The 21998-nt window shown below is 46.5% G+C and overlaps 1 protein-coding gene across 1 annotated transcript in view; it reads left to right on the top strand.

Annotated features, from left to right (window-relative positions):
• Nucleotides 1-21998, top strand: part of CSMD2 (CUB and Sushi multiple domains 2) — a gene marked incomplete at both ends in the record, with an annotated part of 613548 nt that overhangs the window by 403436 nt on the left and 188114 nt on the right. Inside the window, 3 exon segments of the mRNA XM_080690534.1 lie at nucleotides 8795-9010; nucleotides 10264-10452; nucleotides 15788-15957. Of these exon segments, the coding sequence (XP_080546660.1) occupies nucleotides 8795-9010; nucleotides 10264-10452; nucleotides 15788-15957 (575 nt within the window).

The raw sequence follows: 21998 nt of genomic DNA, 5'->3' as shown, positions 1-21998 counted from the left end.
ATGGACTCTAGATACCCAAAACGATCTTGAAAAAGAACAAAGCTAGAAGATATATATTTTCTGATTTCAAACCATATAAAGCTACAATAATTGAAACAGTATAGTACTATTCTAAAGGCAGATATATAAACCATTGGAGTTAAATAAAAGCCTAGAGCAAAATTCTTCCCTATATTGTCAAGTTATTTTTGACAAGGTTTCCACAAACATTTGGTGGTGGAAAAAATAATCTTTTAACTAAATATTGTTGAAAAATAATAATTACATGGAAAAGAATAAAATTGGACCCTTACCTAATCCCATATACAAATATTAACTCAAAATAGATAAAAAAAACCTAAATATAAATCTTAAGACTATAAACTTTTAGGAGAAAATCTGGGTCATAAAACCTCACAACATTGAAATTGGCAGTGATTTCTTGGATATGATTTCAATGGCACAGGCAACAGAAGAGTATACAAACTCCCTAAAAAATATTGTATATCCAAAGACAATGTAAACAGAGTTAACAGTTACTAATAGAATGGGATAAAATATTTCACAAATGCTATATCTGAAGGTATATTAATATTCCAACTAGAAATCCTAAAAATTAACAACAATAAAGGCAAACAATACCCTTTAGAGATAGGTAAAAGACTAACATAAATAATGAATCTCCACAGATAACCAATCTTAGTTGTCTGTTGGATGGAAAATCTTGTTTCTCTAGTTCTGGTGTGTGTTACCTATTTCTTCTTTGTAGTTAATCTCTTTGAGTATTTTCTCTAGTGCTGGTTTTGAAGACATACATTCCTTCAGTTTCTGTTTGTCATGGAAGCTTCTTATTTTTCCATCTAATTTGATAGAAAGTTTTGCTGGGTAGGAAATTTTTGGCTGGAAGTTGTTTTCTTTCAGAGTTTGGAATATGTTACTCCAAGCCCTTCTGGCTCTTATGACTTGGTTTGGGAAGTCTGGAGTGATTCTAATTGGTTTGCCTCTGAATGTCACTTGGCCCTTTGTTTTTGTTGCCTTTAAGATTCTCTGCTGGGCTTCCACATTGGTCATTTTGACAATTATGTGGCGTGGGGATCCTCTTCTCCGATCCTGTCTAAAGGGAGTTCTATAAGTTTCCTGGACCTGTGTATCGACCTCTTGCTCTATGTTTGGAAAATTTTCTGCTATTACTTCCTTGAAGAGATTGTTGATCCCTTTGGTTTCACTTTCTTTTCCCTCCTCTATTCCAATTATTCTTAGGTTAGCTCTCTTAAAATGGGCCCATATTTCTTCAATGTCAGATTCCTGATGTTGGATATTTTTTCCTAGATTAGAAACTATGCATTCATTTTTGGAATGATCATCTTCTAAGAGCGAGATTCTGTTCTCCATGTGGTCTAATCGGTTGTTCATGCTTTGAATTGAGGCCTTTACTTCATTAATTGCATCCTTTATCTCTTTTTGGCTCTCTCTGAGTTCTTTTCGAAGCACCTCTATTATTTCTACAGTTATTTTCCTGATTTGATCTTCTAGAAATCTCTGATTTTCTGTTTTATCGGGTTCTGATGTTGTGGGGTTGTGGGCATTCATTGCTCCAGTATTATTTCTCTTTCCCATGATTTCGGAAGTTTGTGCCTTCTCTGGGTTCTTCCCTTGGGTCACTATGACTTCACTTAAGGTGTTCTGGATCTCGAGTCAGTAGTATCTCAGACCCTACTACTCCTTTACTGGGTTGTATCACAGAGTCTCCGACCCAGAGAGTCGATAGAGGCTGCTTTAGACTGTGGGGGGTGCCAGGTTGCAAGTTCTCCTATGGTGTGATATCTCTGCCACCGCCCCTCCTCCACTGGGTCAAGTCCCAGGGAGTACAGTACTGGGATTTCTCCTCTGTGGCCCGCAATTTGACTCACTGTTCTTGAGTACGCAGATGTAGCTGTACTGGCTTCGCTGAATTCGCTGCTGCTGCCGCCGGTGGCAATATGGCGCCGCTGCTACACCCTCGGGCATGGGGCTGGTGTTTTTCTTCTTGGTTTTGATTTCCACTCTGAATCCCTGCAGCATGTGCTGAGCTCAGCCACTGGGAGCTTTAGATGCTCTCTGCGCTGAGAAATCCCGCCTGGCTGTTCCACAGCAGCTCACCTCGGCTTGCTGTAGCCATCCGGTGAACTCCCCACTGCCGCCGGCAGTAAAGCGCTGCTGCTGCGTCTGTGGCTCTGTTCTCAGTCCGCTTTCTCTCTGGAGCCTGGTGATTTTTTTGTTTCTCTGGTGATGGTGTTTTCTGGCTATGAAAGGCGCTGATTTTGTGGTAATGGAGATTGGTTGTTAGCGGGGCTCTTAAGCCCCGCTTTTCTCGGTCGCCATCTTCCCGGAAGTTCTGTAACTGACTTTTGATGCATGTCCTCCCTCCTGATATCCATGCAGTGTCTCTGAAACCTTCGTCCCTCTACTGCATCCTGAAGGCCACCTCCCCCTCCTTAGATTCTGAACACAGCCGCTCCCTTCTTGCATAACCCAGCTCTTCCCGGTGAGATCATCCTCACCAGCCCACACGGCTGCCTCAGCTCCCCTCACATCATGGTCTCTGGGAGTCCAGCTTCAAAGTAAGAGCGCTGGTTATAAATAAGCACTTATAAATGAATTAATAAGCACTTTTCATCCAACAAATACTCATGAAAGGCCACCCGTGTGGCAGGCGCTGGGGCTGGGGGCAGCAGGAATGGAGCAGATGCGGAAGCAGATCCCAGAGTGTATGTAGAGTCATGGTTCTCACTCGCCTGCCGCTGGGCAAGGGCCTAAGTAAAGGCTGAGGCCCCGCACTAAAGGTTCTGATTTTCTACACCAGGGTTATAAACAGACACATACATTTGGAGAACACTTTGTCAATAATTCTGATGCATGCCTTTAATTAAGAGCCTCTGGTTTAGAAGAATTAGCATGCAGGAGAGTCCAGGGGAAAAATGAAATGGAAGAGTGACCTCCCAGATATTAAAATGTTCTTATGGAGCAAGTGGTGTTAACAGTGTGGTGTGAATACGGGAGTGGACATCAGATCAGCGGGCGACATCAAGGTCCAGATATAGGGGTGGCGGGGTGTATTCACACAAACACATGTCTATGTCCACGTAGACTTTATGATTAAAATCTCATTGCAGATCCACTGAAGAAAGGGTGGGTTATTTAATAAATGGTCTTAAAACAGTGGGTTTAGTCATTTGGGGAAAAATAATTTTTAACCCAATCCATACCTCATATATGTAGCCACATAAATTCCAGCACTAGAAATCATGGCTTTCTAACCTCAGCTTGGAATACACCTTCAAGTGTAACACTCAAAACAAAATTCATAAAGACAAAGGCTGTTAGATTTAATTAAATAAACTAAAAGGATTTATGTCTTTTTAAAAAGCTCCATGAAATGCAAAGTCAAGTAGTAAATAGACATATATATATATAATTTTTTTGTCTATATATATATATATATATATTTTTTTTTTACTAAGGATTACCAACCGGATGCCCAAAGAGCTCTTAAAAATCTCTAAGAGATATGAGCCCACCAGCCTGCAAAATGAGCAAGGCTATAAACTAACCCTTCGTAATTGAGGAAATACAAATTGAAAAGCATCCACCCCATCAGTAATGAAAGGAAAGCAATTTCAGCCAGTAACGAAATCCTATTTCCTTTTCCAAATTATCAGAGAAAATCATATCATAGGGGGAGCATGGGCTTTTAACTACTGACCCGGTGTGAAGCGGAAAGGACTTTCTAGAGGGTCATTTGGTGATGTCAAGCAAAGGCCCTCAAAATACACCTGCCTAGCCAGGCGTGGTGGCACATGCCTGCAATCCCAGTACCGGAAGGCTGAGACAGGAGGGTCACAGGTTTGAGGCCAGCCTTTGACAACTTAGCAAGACCTTCAGCAACTTAACAAGACCCTGTTTTAAAATAAAAAAAAATAAAAAGGTCTACGGGAGTGTAGCTCGGGGCTAGAGTACCCCTGGGCTTAATCTTCAGTACCAAATAACAGTAATAATAAAGCCAAAAAATATACCTGCCTTTGGACTCTGCAGTTCTGCTCACCGGAATGTACCTGATGAATATAATAAAATGGTACATCAAAGTGTAGCAACAGAGATGTCCCCTAAGACATTTATTATATTGAAAAATTAGGAACTATTCAAATGTCTTTCAGTGAGAAAATGTGACTTAGATGAATGGTACAGCCTTAGAATGAGATGCGAGGCAGCTTCAGAAAGAGATATTGGGAAGCGGTATTTATGGACCTACAGATGTGGTGGCAATAAATCAATAAGTGACTAAGCCTGCCGACGGAATGCTTCCGTTTATCAGGAATAAACAAGGATTTGCATAGAAAACGGTCTGAAAAGATCTACCCCAAGATGATAATGCTAGTTTCCTCTCACTCTCATCTTTTGCTTTTTTTTTCTAATTTTGAGCAATAAATATATATTACATGCAGAAAAACACTATTAGTACCAAAAACGAAAGTTTTAAAGAAAAGTCATTCCTAGTGCCACCACACATACCTAAGTGTTTTAATTTGGCCTTGACTTGGCCTGCCCTGGCCAGGGCTCAAATGGCCTGGAGCTTCTCAGAGCATATGGTGGGACCCTCCCGGGCCTCCATGAAGTCCCCCAAGATTCCTAGAGGAACAAACCCTGTGTTTTCATCTTCCATCATAAAAGTGTAAGTTTCCCTCTCAGTTTCTGTGTTTTTCTTTGCCTAGAGGCCAGAGCAGTTCATCAACCATGTAACAAATGCTTACTTGATACCTGGACTCAGAAGTCTGTGGTCCAGTGTTAGAGACAGACAGCCTGGGCCCAGACAGACCTTGGTGTAGCAGGTTCAGTGTGCGATGGAGCAGACAGCCAGAGCCCACCCAGGGGTTAGGCAGGTGGGCCTGGGTGGGAAGCGTGAGCTTTTATCTCAGGATGAAAGGTGCTCAGGCAGAGAATCAAGGAGACGTCAAGGATGGATGGCCAGATGGCTTCACACAGGCTTCACCTGACCCGTAGCCTAGAGCCCTGACGAGTAAACAGTGAGCAGGACCTTGCAGCCCTACCTTACCTTGCTCAGCTTCACGCCGAGCCTCCTAACTGAGTTCCACCTACACAGACCTTTGTCTGCCCGGCTCTGTTTTCCTCTGGAGCTATGTACATTTATATGACTTCTTCTCTCTGGAGATCTTCCCCCCAAGGGAGGAAATTAAAGGGTGGAAAGTCCAGCTATCCTTCTTGGTAAGCTCTTCATCCTCCTGGACTCACTTTCTCTCATGAACCTTTCTTGACCCCCTCTCCCCAGCCCTGCTTATAGGCTGCTGTCCTCCTGTGGGACTCCCACAGCATCTTGTGCCTCCTGCTGTGGCTTGGATCCAGAACGTCCCCCAAAGTCTCTTGTGTTGAAGGCTTGGTCCCCAGTGCAGCAAGGTTCAGGGGTCAGGCTTTGGGAAGTGATTGGATCAGGAGCCTCTGGCCGCCTCAGCGGATTAATCCATCAGTAGCTGAATGGGCTGCTATGAGGTGGTGGACACAGTAGGCAGGTGGGACATGATTGGAAGAAGTAGGCCACTGGGTGTGTGCCCTTAGGGACTATATCTTCACCCTGGATGGTTCATGTCTGTCTCTCTCTCTCTCTCTCTTCCTCCATGCCCTTCCACCATAATGTTATTTCACCTCAAGCTCAAATTGATGAAGCCGGCCGACCATGAACTAAAATCTCTGAGACCATGGGCCCAAATAAATCTTTCCTCCTCTAAATTCTTCTTGTCAGGTATTTAGGTCACAGGCACACCTCCCAGCTCCAGACTTCACCCTGCCGTATGGTACTTGATTTTCATCGTCTGCCTCCTCGACAGACTCTGAACTCTTTGAAAGACAGTCTCTCGTTTGCTGCAGATCCCCAGTTTCTGGCTCTATGCCTGATGCACAAAACACTCCAAACGTATTTGTAGACATGAACTGAATTGCACTGAGCCCAGACCCTTCCCCTTGGGCTCTGCTCATAAGGATGTGTCAGGTTAACAAACCCCTAGGCTGCTGCCTCAGATTGTTCCTAGGCAGACAGAAACCCAGCTGGGGAAATTCTAAGCTTTATGAAATTTCAAATCGCCCAGTCTGCCACATACCAGGGGAAAGGGAAACTCAGGAGTCCAGAGAAGGTAACTTTGCGGAAACCTCAGGACTGCAGTCTCTTAACCCAGGAGGCCACCTGGGAATCAGAGCAACTGAGCAAAGTGCACCTGTGGTGCACACCTGCTGCATCAGAGCATCACATATGCCAACCCAGGTGCGCCTTGTCCCCAGGACTGAATGCCACCTGTGCAGGAGATGCTCTCCACATATTACACCTGAGGAATGGAAAACTCAGGGGCATCCCGCAGCTTTGGCCACAGCCTTTGGGCTGGTGGACGGGCGCTCACTCTCTGCCTTTCCTGCTCCAGGGCAGGGCTAGTGTCATGCCTGCTATTCCACACGGTCCACTCCAGTGCGAGTACCTGGCATACCAACTCTGGACTCAAACTCCAACATGAGCCCTCTCTATCTCGGCGACAATGTCTTCATTTTCTCACCATGGCCAAAAAAGCCCCAAGTAATCAGCACAGCTGGGAAGTCCAGGGGCTTCATTTCAGTTGTTTGCTCCTCCTTAGAATCTCGGTCAAATGCTTACTCCTCCTCGGGAGGGGCTGTGTTTGCATGCTGGGAGAATCAAGTGCAAAGTGTGGGGCTTCACCAGCTGTTTCTGTCACTGTGTCTGACCAGCTCTCCACCCAACCTCATGTTCTAGTTGCGGGGGGTGTGGGGCATGGATTGCCCTGAGATCTCTAGACTGAGAAGAGTTATCTGCACATGTGTTTGTGTGTCAGGAGTAAAGCATACATACGGGCACATGTGTCCACATGTCTCCCGTCACTCTTCGTGCCCAGGACCATACCCCATGTGAAGCCCTCCTGGCCCTCAAGGCATAGTTCCCCATCCTCCCTCCTGCCTCACTGTGGATTCCCCGTAATAATCTATCTGTCTCTTCCGCTGAACTGGAAGATCTTTTTCAGTGCTAAGCACTAGAATCAGAACTTGGTAGGCACTTAGGCCCTGTATCCTTGAACAAATAAATATGTGGGTAAATCTTAGTTGACTGGACACAGGTTATTTGCAAATCACAACCCTAGTCCCATCCACCTTAACTGGGTTCTGTCTTCTCAAACCCTACCATCAAAATCCCCAAATACTCCAGATTTGCCTGTTCCTATCAACACAGAGACAAGAACCTGGAAACATTTCAAATGCTTTAGCATTATGGGCTCAGATCTGCCATCACTTATCAAAACTACTCCCTAATTCTCCTTGCTGTCCCCCCTCTACTCCTTCTTCCCCCTTTTGCCTACCCCATGTCACTTCTCCCAGGCTTCTGCATCCCCTTCCCTGGCTCTCTGTCAACTCTCCTTGGCCCTCCAGTCCATGCTTGTAACTTCAAATGTCATTTCTGCTGGTGACTCCCAGATCTAGCCCTGTAGTCCCACCTTACCCCTGAACTTCCTGATCTATTCATCCAGCAGCCCACCAGGTATCATGTCTAGATGCTGAAAAGGCCGATGTTCAAAGCTGACCCTTCTATGACTCACCAGGTCAAGATGCCTGGGCAGCCTCTCCATGCACCTTTGCATTCACTCTGCAGCAGACTCCACCTTCCTGTCTGACATCTCAGATCCCTCCCCAGCCCTTGCCCTTTCTGCCAAGCCACATCCTCCCCGGTCCAGCTCATAGCAGCCATCACTCTAATGGACCTCCTGTCTCCTGTTCCTCCACTCTGTCCTCCATACAGTCACCATCTTGGTAAAACTGAAACCTGAACCACTCTAGGGGGATGGCTTCTTATTGCCTCCACAAATACATCAGGTCTGGCCCTGGCTCACTTCTCAGCCTCAGTCCCTGGTGTTGCCACTCAGCAGAGCTCACAGACGGCTCCTCTGTCCCTTGATGCAAGCAGGTCCCGTATCTGGGACACTCTTTTATTCTCAAGCTAACAACTGTCCATCTTCTTTTCTTTTTTTCTTTTCTTCTTTTTATTTAGATTTCTATAAGATTTTCATTTTACTCTAGAAAAGGAAAAAGGCTCACCACATACTATGGCAGGTACCAACTCCCTCACAATGGGCCTGAGGAGAGAGCCTGCCAAGTCAAATGTTCTAGGCCCCAGGGAGGACATGTTTCTGATCCAGGCTCTAATGGGGGCACGGGCTGTCCATGCCAGCAAGTCTTCTCCTAGAGCTCTAGTGCACCAGGACGAGGGCTGTTAGGATGTCAACTGTGGGTCTTCCTAGGACCCAAATCAGGTGTTCACTCACTTCAGATAGCCTCCATTCCCCTCTTGCTGATATAACCTGCTGTCTCTGCGGCCCCCTGACATCCCGAGACACATCCATTATGGCCTGCACCACCCGTATCGTGGCCCTTTGTTTAATGTCTTGTACCTCCCCCTGCACCTCACCCTGAACCCTACAAGGTAGGTGTTGAGCTAGTTAATGAATGGCCGTCAAACATTGCCTAGGACTAGCCTTAAGTCTCCCTTGCAAATATTTATACCGTCAAGAGCTGTCCATTTCCCCGTCTGGATCTTTGGGTAATGGCAAGCTAGGAGCTGTTCATTCCAACTTGCTTGTTCGATCAGCGCATGCTGGGAGCTGTACACACGGCCAGGGGTCTGCACATGGGAAAGGTTTGTGCAGATTCCGCCCTGCAGCTGGGCTGCTTCAGCCGCCTCCCCATCACCAACTGGACCTTTCTGCGTTCCCCTCAGGCGTCTTCTTTACTTTCCACACCTTCCACCTGGAGAGCGGCCATGACTACCTGCTCCTCACAGAGAACGGCAGCTTCATGCAGCCCCTGAGGCAGCTGACAGGCTCCCGGCTACCGGCTCCCATCAGCGCCGGGCTCTACGGCAACTTCACCGCCCAAGTCCGCTTCATTTCCGATTTCTCCATGTCGTACGAAGGATTCAACATCACCTTCTCAGGTAAAGAGCGTGAGGGTCCCTGGGGAGAGGAGACTGCCCAAACATCTTATCTCTCCTCTGCCACAAGTGAATAACCTCAGCGCTGCAGCCAGATTTGGGGGTTGGACCCAAGGAAGAACTTCCCTATTGTGGCCTTGGGAGGACTTAGCAAGTTCCTTGTGGAAATCACTCTCTCAGATTCAGAATTTGCTCTGCATATGACCTACCCAGCTGGTTGAACTAGAGGCTTCACAGATGTCCCTTCCTGCCCTAGTAATTCCAATTTCTCCTCCTGATTCCACTTCCACTATTTCGCAACCCCTGCAATTAAAAAACGAAGAAGAAAGGGTTTAAAATTAACATATTGGAGTGTTTTAGTCTCATTTTGGGATCTTCTTCATCAATGCTAATTTTGTAGTAATAGATATTTATCTCTGTATTTAGGGATCCTGAAAAGAGAGCTTTCATTTGACATTCCGGGAGAAGAGAACTCTTCACTCCTCTGGCACTGTCTCCCCCACCGGGCTTGTCCCAAGGTGCCCCAGGGCTTCCCACTCACTCCACCATCAGCAGAAGAGGGCATGCCAGATGGATTCCTCCTGGGCTGGGCAGGAGGTATCAGCCTCTAGGAACAGGGACAAGGCCCAGCTTAGCCCCCCACTGGGCTTCCATGCCCTGTGCCAGCAGCCGTGTGCCAGAGCAGGCCTGGCGGATGGGACATACCCAGACAGTGTGCCTCAGTCCACTTGAGAGAGCTGCTTCTCCATCTACAGAATTCTGGTTGACTGAGTCCCAGAAGAGAGATGGCCTAGAGGACCGAAGGATAGCCTCTTCTCTCCTTTTACTAGAGGCAGGTCCCTGCCCATAAATGCCAGCCATCTGCCTGCAAGGAAGCATCTGGCATCTTTTCCCCTGTGCTTGCCTGAGGCCAGGTCACAGAGCTGACCTTCTGGGACTCTGATGGGATTGAATTGGCTCAGAGCCAAGAGAAAAAGCAGGAGGGTCTTCAAGCCCCGAGGCTCTGGGTTCAAATGGCAAAAAAGGGAGGGCCTAAGGGACCTCAAAAGTCCTCCTGGGAAGCACTCTCCTGGGCCTCTGCTCACAGGACAGAGGGCTCGGGCTGCCTTCCCTCAGCCTCCCGGCCTTTCTCCCGCCCTCTGTGGACCAGTGGGCACAGGGTCTGTTCCTCTGTCTGTGTGTATCTCCGGCTTCTGCGCCTTTTCCCGCACATCCCTGAAGTGTCTCTAAGCCCAACCATCCTGCTGCCTTTGCAGAGTACGACTTGGAGCCCTGTGAGGAGCCTGAAGTCCCGGCCTACAGCATCCGGAAGGGCCTGCAGTTTGGTGTGGGCGACACCTTGACGTTCTCCTGCTTCCCCGGGTACCGTCTGGAGGGCACCGCCCGCATCACGTGCCTGGGGGGCAGACGGCGTCTGTGGAGCTCGCCTCTGCCAAGGTGTGTTGGTAGGTGGTCACGTGCTTTCATTTTGCTTCACTTAATGGGGTGGGCCAAATTGTAGCCAATCGGTGTGAGGCAGTGGTATGTACACAGCCAAGAGGCAAAGGGGGCTGGGATGGAGGACCTACTTTACCCACACTTACCTGCAGTGGAACCCTGGGCAGGTGACCTGACCTCCTCTGCTCTGGCCCCCTTATCTGTAAAATAGGGGTCTCAATGCCTGCTCAGTAGGGCTGCCCTATAGCCTAAACTGACCTTTGCCAAGAGGATACCCATGGGCTTGGAAATGAAGTTGACTTCAGTACTCCCCACCCTGAACACAAAGGCCCTGGCTTAAAGATGCCTCCTGTGGAAAAATCTGGATGGGACCCTGCGTGGGCCCACAGAGAAGAGGTATGACCTTTGTCTGAGTCCCAGCCCCTTGTGGAGTAGATAGGTACTTTTACTAGTCCAATGGGGAGTTTGCTGTTAGAGAGTCCCCAGGAAGAGGAGGGGAAGAGGAGCAGGACTTGGGTTCACTTCCAGAGTACCCATTACACATCAAACATGCTTCCAGGCCCTGGAGATACAAAAGAGAACAAACTAGAGACAATCTCTTGACTTGTGTCCTCACACGCCAGTGAACTCACCAGCTGTACACATGTAGCTGTGTGATGTGTCCTGTCATGTTGAGAGGTACAGAGAATTAAGTCGACTTAGAAAGTGCTGGAGGAGAGAGCACTCTTGAGTGGAGAGTAGCAGCAAAGGCCTCTTTGAGGAGTTGTGTTTTAGCTGAGCTCTGGAGGAGCCAGAGCAGAGCCTGAGGCCCCACCCCACAGATGCTCAGGGCAGGAGACAGAGCTTGGAAGCCAGTAGAGCTGTGCCTGGAGCGAGCCGCAGGGAGAAAGATGTTAAGTGCAAAGGGACAGCCGATTGGAGCTTGACACCAGCCCTGCCTGCCTCCCCGGCAGAACCCCGAGGAAGGCTGATTGGAACCTTGGGCTCGGAGGACAGAGGGAAATAGGCTGCAGCTCAGGGGGTATTGACGGTTGCTGGCCATCCCTAACTTCTATGGCTTGCGGCTCTGCTTGTGCTGTACCTGCAGTGCAGGGCTGGATGAAGCGCAGGTGACTTAGAATTTACTGCACTCGCTATTAGCCACAGATCTCCTTCAAGTGAAATATTAGAGCCCCATGAAAACGGAAAAAAATGAAGCAGCTCTGCATTGACTGAATCAGGGACCCCTTCTCAAAAGTCGCGAGGGGCTGAGGTGTGGATCAGTGGTAGAGTACTCACCTAACATGTGTGAGGCCCTAGATTTGATCCCCAGCACAGCAAAAATAAAGAAATAAGTCGTCCATAAGATCAGCCTTGCCTGGGACCGCTCATGGAGCCTAGGACTCAGCAGAGGATACCTGAACGCTAACCAGGCTGGCAAGATGGGCTGGGTCTGACCGAACAGTCACATGGGTCCAAGGTCAAGTCTCTGCTCTGCCGCTCACCAGCCATTGGTGCCACAAAACCAGCCACTGGGGCTTCCGCTTCCTCATTTATAAAATGGAGAAGATAGTAATGCCCATCCCACGGGCCTTATTCTGGATGAAGAGAAATAGTTTATATGAACCAGGAAGTGCGGGATAATTATCATCATTTCACCATTAACCTTTTTATCATTATTTAGAGATGATTCATTATCATTGATCATTATCCTATCAATAACCTTTCGCAATCTCCGAGAGGATGTATTAAAACAGAGAGCTGCAGAGTTCCGTCTTTGGCCAGTTAAATCATCTCGAAGTTCATAGTTTCTCCCTTACCCATCCCCCAAGGCACCCACCCCCCTGACCTGGTCACACTGGGGCACATGGAACTCCCCCCAAGGGAGATTTCATTTGTATGCAAATGCCAGCCTTAGCCCTTGTATCTGGAGAAATGTCCCTGGCGAGGTGGTTCTGGGGGGCGTTTTTCTTGAATGGAGCTCTCTGGGCCCACAGATGCACACACACGGCTAAGGCTCTTGCCTCATTGATCTCATTACACAAACTCATCCTTTAACTTAATATTCCAATTACTGTTTGTTCATGACACCTCACAATATTTTCATTATTACATTTGTCTTCTGTTTCACATGTTATTAATAACGCACAGCAATTACAATCACCTCTAATTACCAGCAGCCCCGCTGCAGAGGTGCCTGCTGGAGGTATCTCGGGAAGGCCCACCCGGGGGATGCTCCCAGTTGCCGCATGCTCTGTAGGTGCAGATTGGATGATTGAGCCCACACAGCATTACCAGGAGCATTCCCAGCTGAGGAGGAGATGCACATCCCTCATCTCTAATTCATGGTGTGACAGAGGGGTGACACGTTCTCTGACATTAGGAGCCCCCGGATTTGATGTTGAAGAGACAGCCCTGACCCTAGAGGACCCCAGTCTGCAGCAAGAAATGTGGTCCTGTCCTCAGGAGCCACAGTGTGATGGAGAAGCCCTAACCCTCCACCTCAGGAGCCCCAGACTGATGGCTAAGATACAGCCCTGCCCTTAATGAGACCTCTTCTGACAGGGTAACAGAAGTCACAGATGTCTGAATCAGCGGCAGCACTTTCTGTGCATATGGCTGTTTGTTTCTCTGGAACGTTTATTTGTTTCCATTTACGCCTGTGCTTGGCTTCTCGGGGCATCTGCTCACCTCCCCTGTTACTTTGGAAACTCTCCCAGAAGCAAGTGCCATGTCCTTCCACGCTTCTATCCCCTCCTGAGCACCCAGAACCAAGGCCCTGGCAGGGTGGCAGGGCCTGGTACTTGGCCAAGAATGGCCACCTCTGAATCTATCAGCCCTGGGACCTTCCCCATAAAGGTGCTGAGCATGTGGGATAGATGAGAGGGTCCTGCTGGGGCAGAGAGGGGACCCAGAGCTGTTATGTAGGAGGCTGGGGCTGGGAAGGCAGTCCACGAATATGCCAAAGCCCATGTTCAAAGGAAGCCAACTGTCAGGAACTAGACAGAAGGAAAGAGGAAAGGAGCAGCAAGGGCTATGTCAACCCCAGGCAGCCAAGGCATGCTTCCCATAAGCCTCCTGGACTTTCTGCCAGTCCCAGAGCATGTGCAGTCAAGGCTCCCAGTGGAAGCAGGCCAGCTGCATCCATTCACCCGGGATAGGTGGGGAGAGAGAGGAATAACATTGGTTGAAAGCCCAAAATGTGCTAACTACTCCCTGTGTGCTCACCTGTTCTACCCCAGATCTCATGCACCTGTTCTCTCCAGTTTTATGAGATGAAGGCAGGTGAAGAGACCAAGGTTTAGAGAGTTGGGATAGCTTGCTGTTATACCTCCAGCACCTGTGCTTCTCCCGCCACAGCACATGCCTCAGCCTCGATGGAGGGGAGTTGGGTGTGACCCTGGAGGAATCTGGGGAGGCGCCTCAGAGCTGCCCATGTACTGTGACTAGTACCAATGTTTAACAGCCCCCAGCCTCATCTGAGGGCACCTAGGTAATGGGCACAGTCTAGAAACCTATCTACCCATACTGTCAGCAGCCACTGCCCACAGGGGGCCTGGCCCCTACCCTCTTACTAGTTCAGTGTCCAAGCGCTACACATTTGTCTGCTATTTATTGCTGCAGATCTACTAAGTTTACAGTCTTTGGGGCTATTTTGCTCCCTCAAGATGAAAAAACTGGGGCATAGATAAAGTCTTAGGGAACTGAAGCTTGGCCTGCCCTGGAAAGGACCCAGGACATAGGGCCTGCTGGGAAGTAGAGGCCTGGCATAGAGACCTGGCGGTGGACCTGGTCACCATCCTCTAAGGGCTAAGAGCAGCTGTGGAGACAAGACACGCTAGCACAGGGCGGCTTGCAGGAGCTTCAGCTCTGAAGTCTCCATGCATTCCATCTTTGCTGCCAGCGTAGGGCAGCTAGAGTTGCCCTGATAGTCAGAGCAATGGCCTCCTGGTCAACCTCAGGGTCTTTCTAGCCAATGACTATGCCTGGGCTAAGGACACTGAGGGCCTGCTTGAAAGGAAAAAATGAAAAAGACTTGCAGCCATCAGCCGCAAAGATTCAAGACATGCTCCAAACTCCCCATATGTCCAGACAAATAATGAGCCTACCATCTGGACTTGTATTTACATCCTTCTGGAACCCAATTATTTTTAGGACTGTACATCTTCAGAGGTCAGTGGAGGCCATATTCATTCATTCATTCATTTAGCAAATATTTATTTTACAGACAGTCCTGGGTAGGACTTGAAAATTCATAGCTTCATGAAGCATGACTAGCCCTCTAGAGTCTCAGAGTTTGGGCAGGGCAAACAGGCAAGTAAAAAGCAACCGGGGAACAACATGGTAGGTGCCCCGAGACAGGGAGAAACCGAGAAGGGCTTCACAATTAAAGATCCTGGAGAAGCCGGTGCGAGGCTCCCCAGGTGTTCAGCCTCTGAGCTGTCCTCTTTCATTTGCTGAGCCCAGACCATCCTGATCAGACACTGTCAGGGAGATAGAAATATAACCAAGCCCCCAAGGATCACAGTCCAAGGGAGGAGATAGCAACACTAACAAATAAAGCAAGTAAAATGTGATAACCTGCTCTAAATCACAGCATGGACAAAAAGAGGAAAGATGACTAATTCGAGAGGAAGAGAAACCAACGTCCAGGGGAGGGTGTGATTTCGTTAGTTGTTGGCTGAAACACGGTTTCAGTGAGACTGTTCTGAAACTTTCTGCAGAGCCTCAGGGGCCCTAACCTCCAGGCCCATGGAAATGGAGTTCTCTTGGCCCGTCCTCTTTGCAAATAGAGAGACGTAGTCTAAATTGCTCAGCAGCAAGTTCCTTAGCTTTAAACTAGAGCTGATAATTGTGCCTACATTACAGGATTGGTTGTTGTGACAGCTGACCAAAATGATCCTTGTAAAGTGCCCATTGCCATGTTTTGCACATAAGAGCTAGCGATTGTTACTCGATCTTGCCCCTCTTAGTTTCCATTCTTGGTTACTAAAAAGCATCCTCACTTCTCACTTGGCTGACCCCTCCTCTGACATCCTCCTCCATCATTTCTGTTGCTATGATACCACACCAACGGATGTGGGGAACAACTGCTTTATAACACCGTGAAAGGAAAGGGGGCCTGGTGGCTAGTTTCTATTTCTGCAGAAGAGAGACAGACAGACAAAATGGGAGAGATGAGGAAGCCAGGGCAGATCTGTATGTAGGCAGGCATTTTAAGAAGTTTGACAGGCAGACAGGTGGACAGAGGAGCTGGCAGACAGGCAAACTCTTTGTCACCTTTGTAAGGTTCTCCAGAGCTGAGTTGTCTTCCGGGTGCAGCCAATGTGAATTAATCTCTGGTTATTGTGATTTTCTTTCCAGCCGAGTGTGGGAATTCAGTCACGGGCACTCAGGGTACTTTGCTGTCTCCCAACTTTCCTGTGAACTACAATGACAATCATGAATGCATCTACTCCATCCAGACCCAGCCAGGGAAGGGGATCCAGCTTAAAGCCAGGGCATTCGAGCTCTCGGAAGGTGATGTCCTCAAGGTAACGATAGACTTCACAGAGTGCGCATGCTATAGTGTGTAAGGGGGTGGTTTGTCACTGGTTTATCCCTGTGTCAATGATCCAGATTTCCTCCTTCCCTCCTGGTCCCAAGAGGTGTCCTCATTACATGGGAGAGGTGTGAGTGTCTATGATTATGGTCTTAGGGTTTGCTCAGGGGCTGCCTGCGGCCACATACATGTGTGGTAGAGCATGTGTGGAGTGCATAATTTTAAAAAGTAATGAGTTCAGTTGGAGCAGCCAGTGGGTCAGGTTTTCCTTTGTGAACTCTGACCTTCAGCATGGGTAATAAAAAACTTATAGAATAGGTATGTGTGAGTGTATGCACTTGTGAGACTATCTGTTTATGGAGACAGATACTTGTATATGTGTATGTCTTTACATGCATGTGAATCCGTGAATCTGCATCTGTGCATAATTATGTCCATGTGTTTTTTCCACACACGTGGGCATATTAGGGGGACACAGTAACACTGATGTGCAGCAGTGGTGGCCCATGTGGCAGTGCAGCTGAAGAAAGGGAGTTCAAGACGCAGGAATATGCAAGAGAAAGAAACAATAGGACTTAGATTATAGAGAGGGTTATTGAGAGGGAGTTGTTAAGATCCTGATCATGGGTATATCATATTTCTTTGTCTGGGATTATGTAGCTATCTCCCATAATGTTATGTTGTGTGTGTGTGTGTGTGTGTGTGTGTGTGTGTGTGTTTATGCATAGTCAAAGAGTTGGCTTTGGGTAATTTATTTAAAAACTGTCTTAATAAAATGGATTCTAAGGAAAACCGCATCAAAAGTAAGTGTATTTTCATCCCAGGCCAAAGAACTTTAATCTAATACAGTTTTATTCTCTGTAGCCAGAAAAGTCCAAACATTAGAAAAAAAAAAAACTGAAGCAACTAAAGGCCAGTACTGCAGAAATTCCTGAGAGAAACCACTAAATGCCATTCCTTTTATGTACATATGATACACATGACCTCAGAACCCGGAGCCATATGCTTTCTGGTGTGTGTGTGTGTGTGTGTGTGTGTGTGTGTGTGTGTGTGTGTGTGTTTATGAGATGACCGAGTAGGGCTAGGTGTGCATGAACTAGAACAGAGCAATTCCATTGCAACTGGGGACCCGGCCTCGGCCTCTTCTCTCCTTTCCAACCCCACATAGAAACAATGCATGCCTTCCATCAAGAGGGCATAGAGAGCGCTCTACCGTGGCTCATGTCTTCAGATACCAGCCTTGATCCTCACTTCTCTCCATCCACTTGTTCATCATCAACAGCACAACCTCAGAGGATACCAGCAGCACAGCAGGAGAGAGGAATGTTCTCTCTGTTGAGATGCAGATAGAAGGGATGGGATCTGGGCTGTAGAGAGCCCTCTTGATCGAAGGCCATAAGAGAAAATGGCAGCCTTAGGCATCAATTGCCATCTCCTGGTGTTGAAGGGATTGTGAGCGGTGGTTTTATGCATGGAGCCTAATAAGGCCAGCAGAAATGGCTGCTGGAGGTCCTGTAGTACACAGCCAGTGCCCAAGCTTTCTCACCAAGATGGTCCAGGTCTAGAATAGAACTTAGACTAGTTGACAGATGTGCATGCCCAATAGCCTGGTCTCAGGGTCCAGTGAGAATTTTAATAGTCAGAAAAGAGATTCCCCAAGGCAGTCAGGGTATAAAAAGAAAGGGCCTAGGGCACAAAACCTAGGGCAGAGGCCAAGGAGGGCTCACAGAGGTTCAGGAACCCAGGGAGTCCTGCAAGGTTGCAGCGAAGGTGGAATCCCTCTTTCTCTAAGGAAGGGCCTTCCCAGACATCACACTTTGTCTCTGTAGCCATCTGCCTAGCTGGCCCTGCCACCCATCCTCTAATATGGGGCTTGGTCTTCTTGGCACAAGGACCCTCCTTCTATGTCTAGATCTTTTTAGTCCTGCTCCAAAGGTTGGGTTGCAGCTTCTGACCTGGCTGAAAGCCATTCAAAGGACCCGTGACCTCTAGAACTTGTAGAATTAGGTCAAGGTGAAGGAAGAGAAGCTTATGCAAGGAGTATGAGGTAGTAATAATGTGTCTCCTTCCTGTCCTGCCTCTTCTTCCTAGAATCCCTTGCCCTCCTAAGGGAGAATCTCAGACACAAATAGGTACCAGAACTTTTTCAGAACTAAATGAAACTCACAGTCCTAGTTTCCCAAATGGGATGAAGAATCTTAGTCAGCTGCAGCAGCCTTGCTGTTTAAGCCTGTCATCTGGTCTACCTCCACACAGATACGTATGGAAGGAGCCCAGAGAATAAGACTCTTCTCTGGCCCTTGCCCAGGTCTGATTGGTCCATCTGCCAAAAGCCTGGCATCTTCCTAATCCCAAAGATCTGCCTGTCCCTCCAAAATGCCCTGATGCATACCTCGGCTCCTCACCAAGGAAATCTTTCACCTCCTCCACACTTTACTTCTCTCCCAAGACAGAGTAATTCATGCATCTCACTGGCCCTTCAAACCTTCTGTACTCTTGCATTTCTGACCCTTGATCTGTTCCTTATCCTCAATTACTACATTTCCCAACCATCACCCCATGCTCACTGCAGCCTATCTTCCAGAACCACCTGTCTGCTTCTATTTTAGCCCCTTCCAGGTGATAGTAAGCAAGAGAGGAGGAGCCTTTAAATGGAACAGTAAGTAAAGACCACTTCCAGCTCAAGATGGCAAACAAAATACATACAAATAACTATTTTCTGCCCAGGTTTCCATCAGAAAGACTAAAGGGACATAAATACAGGGAATGTGCCCTCAGCCTTGGAAATTAGGCAGTGGTGCCTCTCACAGACAACATAAAGGACTTTCTGCCAAATGGAATATCCAAGAGAGAATTCAGCACGAGAAAGGGCCTACAAAAACCACAAATAACACAAGTGGAGTAAAATTCTGCCTGTGGACTAAGTTCCAGAGACCCTACGACAATGTCCATCTAAGACCACCTAGCTCAGAGCAGGACCTCTGTCAACAGGGACAAGATCTCGATTCTTATAGCTCCTCCAGATATATACTAGGACTGGGAGACTACATGGAGCCAGGATTCCCTCTTGACACCACATCCTGGCCTACACCTGCCTTCTCTTGGCTTTTCAGGTAATGCCATGATGGTATCTAACAAGACTGGTCAGGCTCACTAGAGAAGGGGACACTATGATTTATCTCTCTTTCAAACACACACGCACATACACGCGTGCGCGCGCACACACACACACACACACACACACACACACACACTCACGTACATCATTGGAAATATTCCTGCTTGTTTTGTCTTCTTAGAGCTTAGCTCTTCTGCTCCCCCTTAGAGACTAGGGGGTGTTTACATTCTCCATTTCCATTCTCCCTCCTCAGTGATGTGCCAACAAGGAAATTAACTGGATATGTGTAAATATTCAGTAGATCAGAAGAAGGGGACCCAGTCTGAGTAATCTGAGCTAATTGCCCCTCTGCAAGCAGCAAAGGACAGAAACGTACTTTAAAAGATCCTACTTTATATTCTTAACAGGATTTGAGCAAGTATTATATTTATGGCACAAAAATGGGCAATAATGAAAACAGAGCCGTCTGAGCTGAGCAAGATGGGATGGAGATGGAACGCACGATCGCCCAATTAAAAATGGAAGCGAGGCCGGGAGCGGGAGGTGTGAGCCACAGGCGAATGGAACCAGCTCATTATGAGATGAGTTGGAGAACTCTCCCACTTCTCAGGAGGAAATGAAAAAGAAGATTCTTCTATATTAATAAAATGTGCAATCAATCCACAGTAAAGCTTTATGTGCCAAACAACAGCGCATGAATAAATTAAATAAAAACTGCTAGGAATGTAAAATTTTTAATAAAGTTACAGTCATCATGGAAGATATTAACACACCTCTGTTAGTCTCTGACATATCACCCAGATTAAAAATAAAAAAGGATTTGGGTAGTTTGAATAATATAATAGAATAAACCCAAAGAAACTAGAAGAAAGATACTCTTCCAGATGAAGGCAGAAATGACCGGAAAACGGTAAAATGAAAAACAATAACAATTATCAACAAAACCAGGCTGGCTTGTTTGTTTGTGGTACTGGGGGTTGAACCCAGGAGCATTCTGCCTCTGAGTCACACCCCCATCCCCATTTTATTTTTTTTATTCTGAAACAGGGTCTCACTAAGTTCCTGAAGGCCTCACCAAATTGCTGGGACTGGCCCCAAACCTGCGATCCTCCTGTCTCAGCCTCCCAAGTATTGCGATTACAGGCATGCACCACTATGCCTAGCCAGTTTTTCTCAATAGCTAATAAAATAGATAAACCTGGAAGTACTAATTAAGAAATAGAAAAGAGAAAAATGTATAATACTAGGAATGTTAAGGGGGAACATAAATGTAGTAATGATTGTGAAAATAAGAAAATATTTAGGAATAACTAAGCCAAGAAAAAAATTCAAATGAAATGGAATTTATTATAGATGAAAATTACTGATCTAAAACAATGAAAACTTGATCAACCAGAGGCCATTTAGAAACTGGAATTCAGCTGGACGTGGTGACACATGCTTATAATCCCAGTACTTGGGAGACTGAGACAGGAGGATCGCACAGGTTTTTGTTTTGTTTATTTATTTACTTATTTTTTGGTGGTACTGGGGTTCCTGGAAACCCTTCTACCTTCAGGCTACACTCCCAGACCCATTTTATATTTTTATTTGAAAACAGGGTCTCTTAAGCGATCGCACAGGTTTGAAGCCAGCCTCAGCTACTTTGTGGGGCTTCAGCACCACAGTGAGACCCTGTTTCCAAATAAAATATAAAATAGGTCTGGGAGTGTAGCCTGAAGGTAGAAGGCCCTGGATTCCATCCCCAGTACCACACACACAAAAAAAAAAAAAAAAAAAAAAAAAAAATGGAATCCCCATATTTTTTCTCTAAAATAGGCATTTCAAGGAATCATGGTTTCTGCAGCAATCAAATTATTCTCCATCTCCCGACTTATTTCTTTTCAATGCAGCAAACAGAAACATTGATGTCAAAGAGCAGGGTGGTGTTTACAGAGACTGGAAGGGTGGAGAGAACGAGGAGAAGACAGCCAAATGACACAAAGGTTTGGTCACACAGGAAGAATAAAGGGTTTTTTTTTTTTCATTGAGATCTATTGCACAGCATGATGAATACAGTAAATAACAATGTATTGTACCTTTCAAAATCACAGCACAAAAATTATGAGTATTTGAGGCAATAAATATGTTAGTTATCTTAATGTAATTTGTCCACATTGTATTCATCAATCGTACTGTAACTTTGTGCACCATAAATATACACAAATATAAATTGCCAATGTATACCTTAAAAATAAAAATTAAGGAAACAGAAACTACTAGGCCAATCTCTTGATCATAGGCCTAAAAATCCTAGATACAATATCAGATTGAATCTAGCTGTGCAGAGATGATCAAGAGGTCTTGCGTCCTGGGATGTAGTTTGTTCCAACACTGGAAAAGCTTATAATGTTATTTGTTAGACAAACCATATGAGTTGCTATTGTATTCAAAAGTGTTCAATCTCATGGGACTCAAATCGAATATCCTATAAACAGATTAGAAGAGAAAAACACACTCAGGTATCCTGCTGATGCCTCCCAAAACATCCTGTGATGAAGTTCAATGCCCATTCATGATTTTTAGAAATAGTTCATAAAACTCTGAATAGAACCTTCTCAGCTTGAAAAAAAAATGTATCTACCAAACATATACCGCAAACATTATACTCAATTCCTAAAGGTTTCCAGTGAAATCAAACATAAGGCCACTGATTGTGCCATTGAAAATAGCACCAGAATTATAGTGGGGGGCCCAAGCCATCGCAGTCATACCCCACAATGAGAAAAAATGATAAAAGTTATTCATGAAATATAGAAATATCTGGTATATATAAGTAAATAAATAAGCATGGATAAATATATAGGAATATAGAAAATTATCTCTTCTACTTTGAAAATGCAAAAGAATCAACCAATAGACCATCAGAGCCAGTA

This window comes from Muscardinus avellanarius, assembly GCF_963383645.1.
Source record: "Muscardinus avellanarius genome assembly, chromosome: 3".
Taxonomy (NCBI): Eukaryota; Metazoa; Chordata; class Mammalia; order Rodentia; family Gliridae; genus Muscardinus; species Muscardinus avellanarius.
Note: the sequence above shows the minus strand (reverse complement) of the source record. Positions and strands in the feature narration are given on the sequence as shown.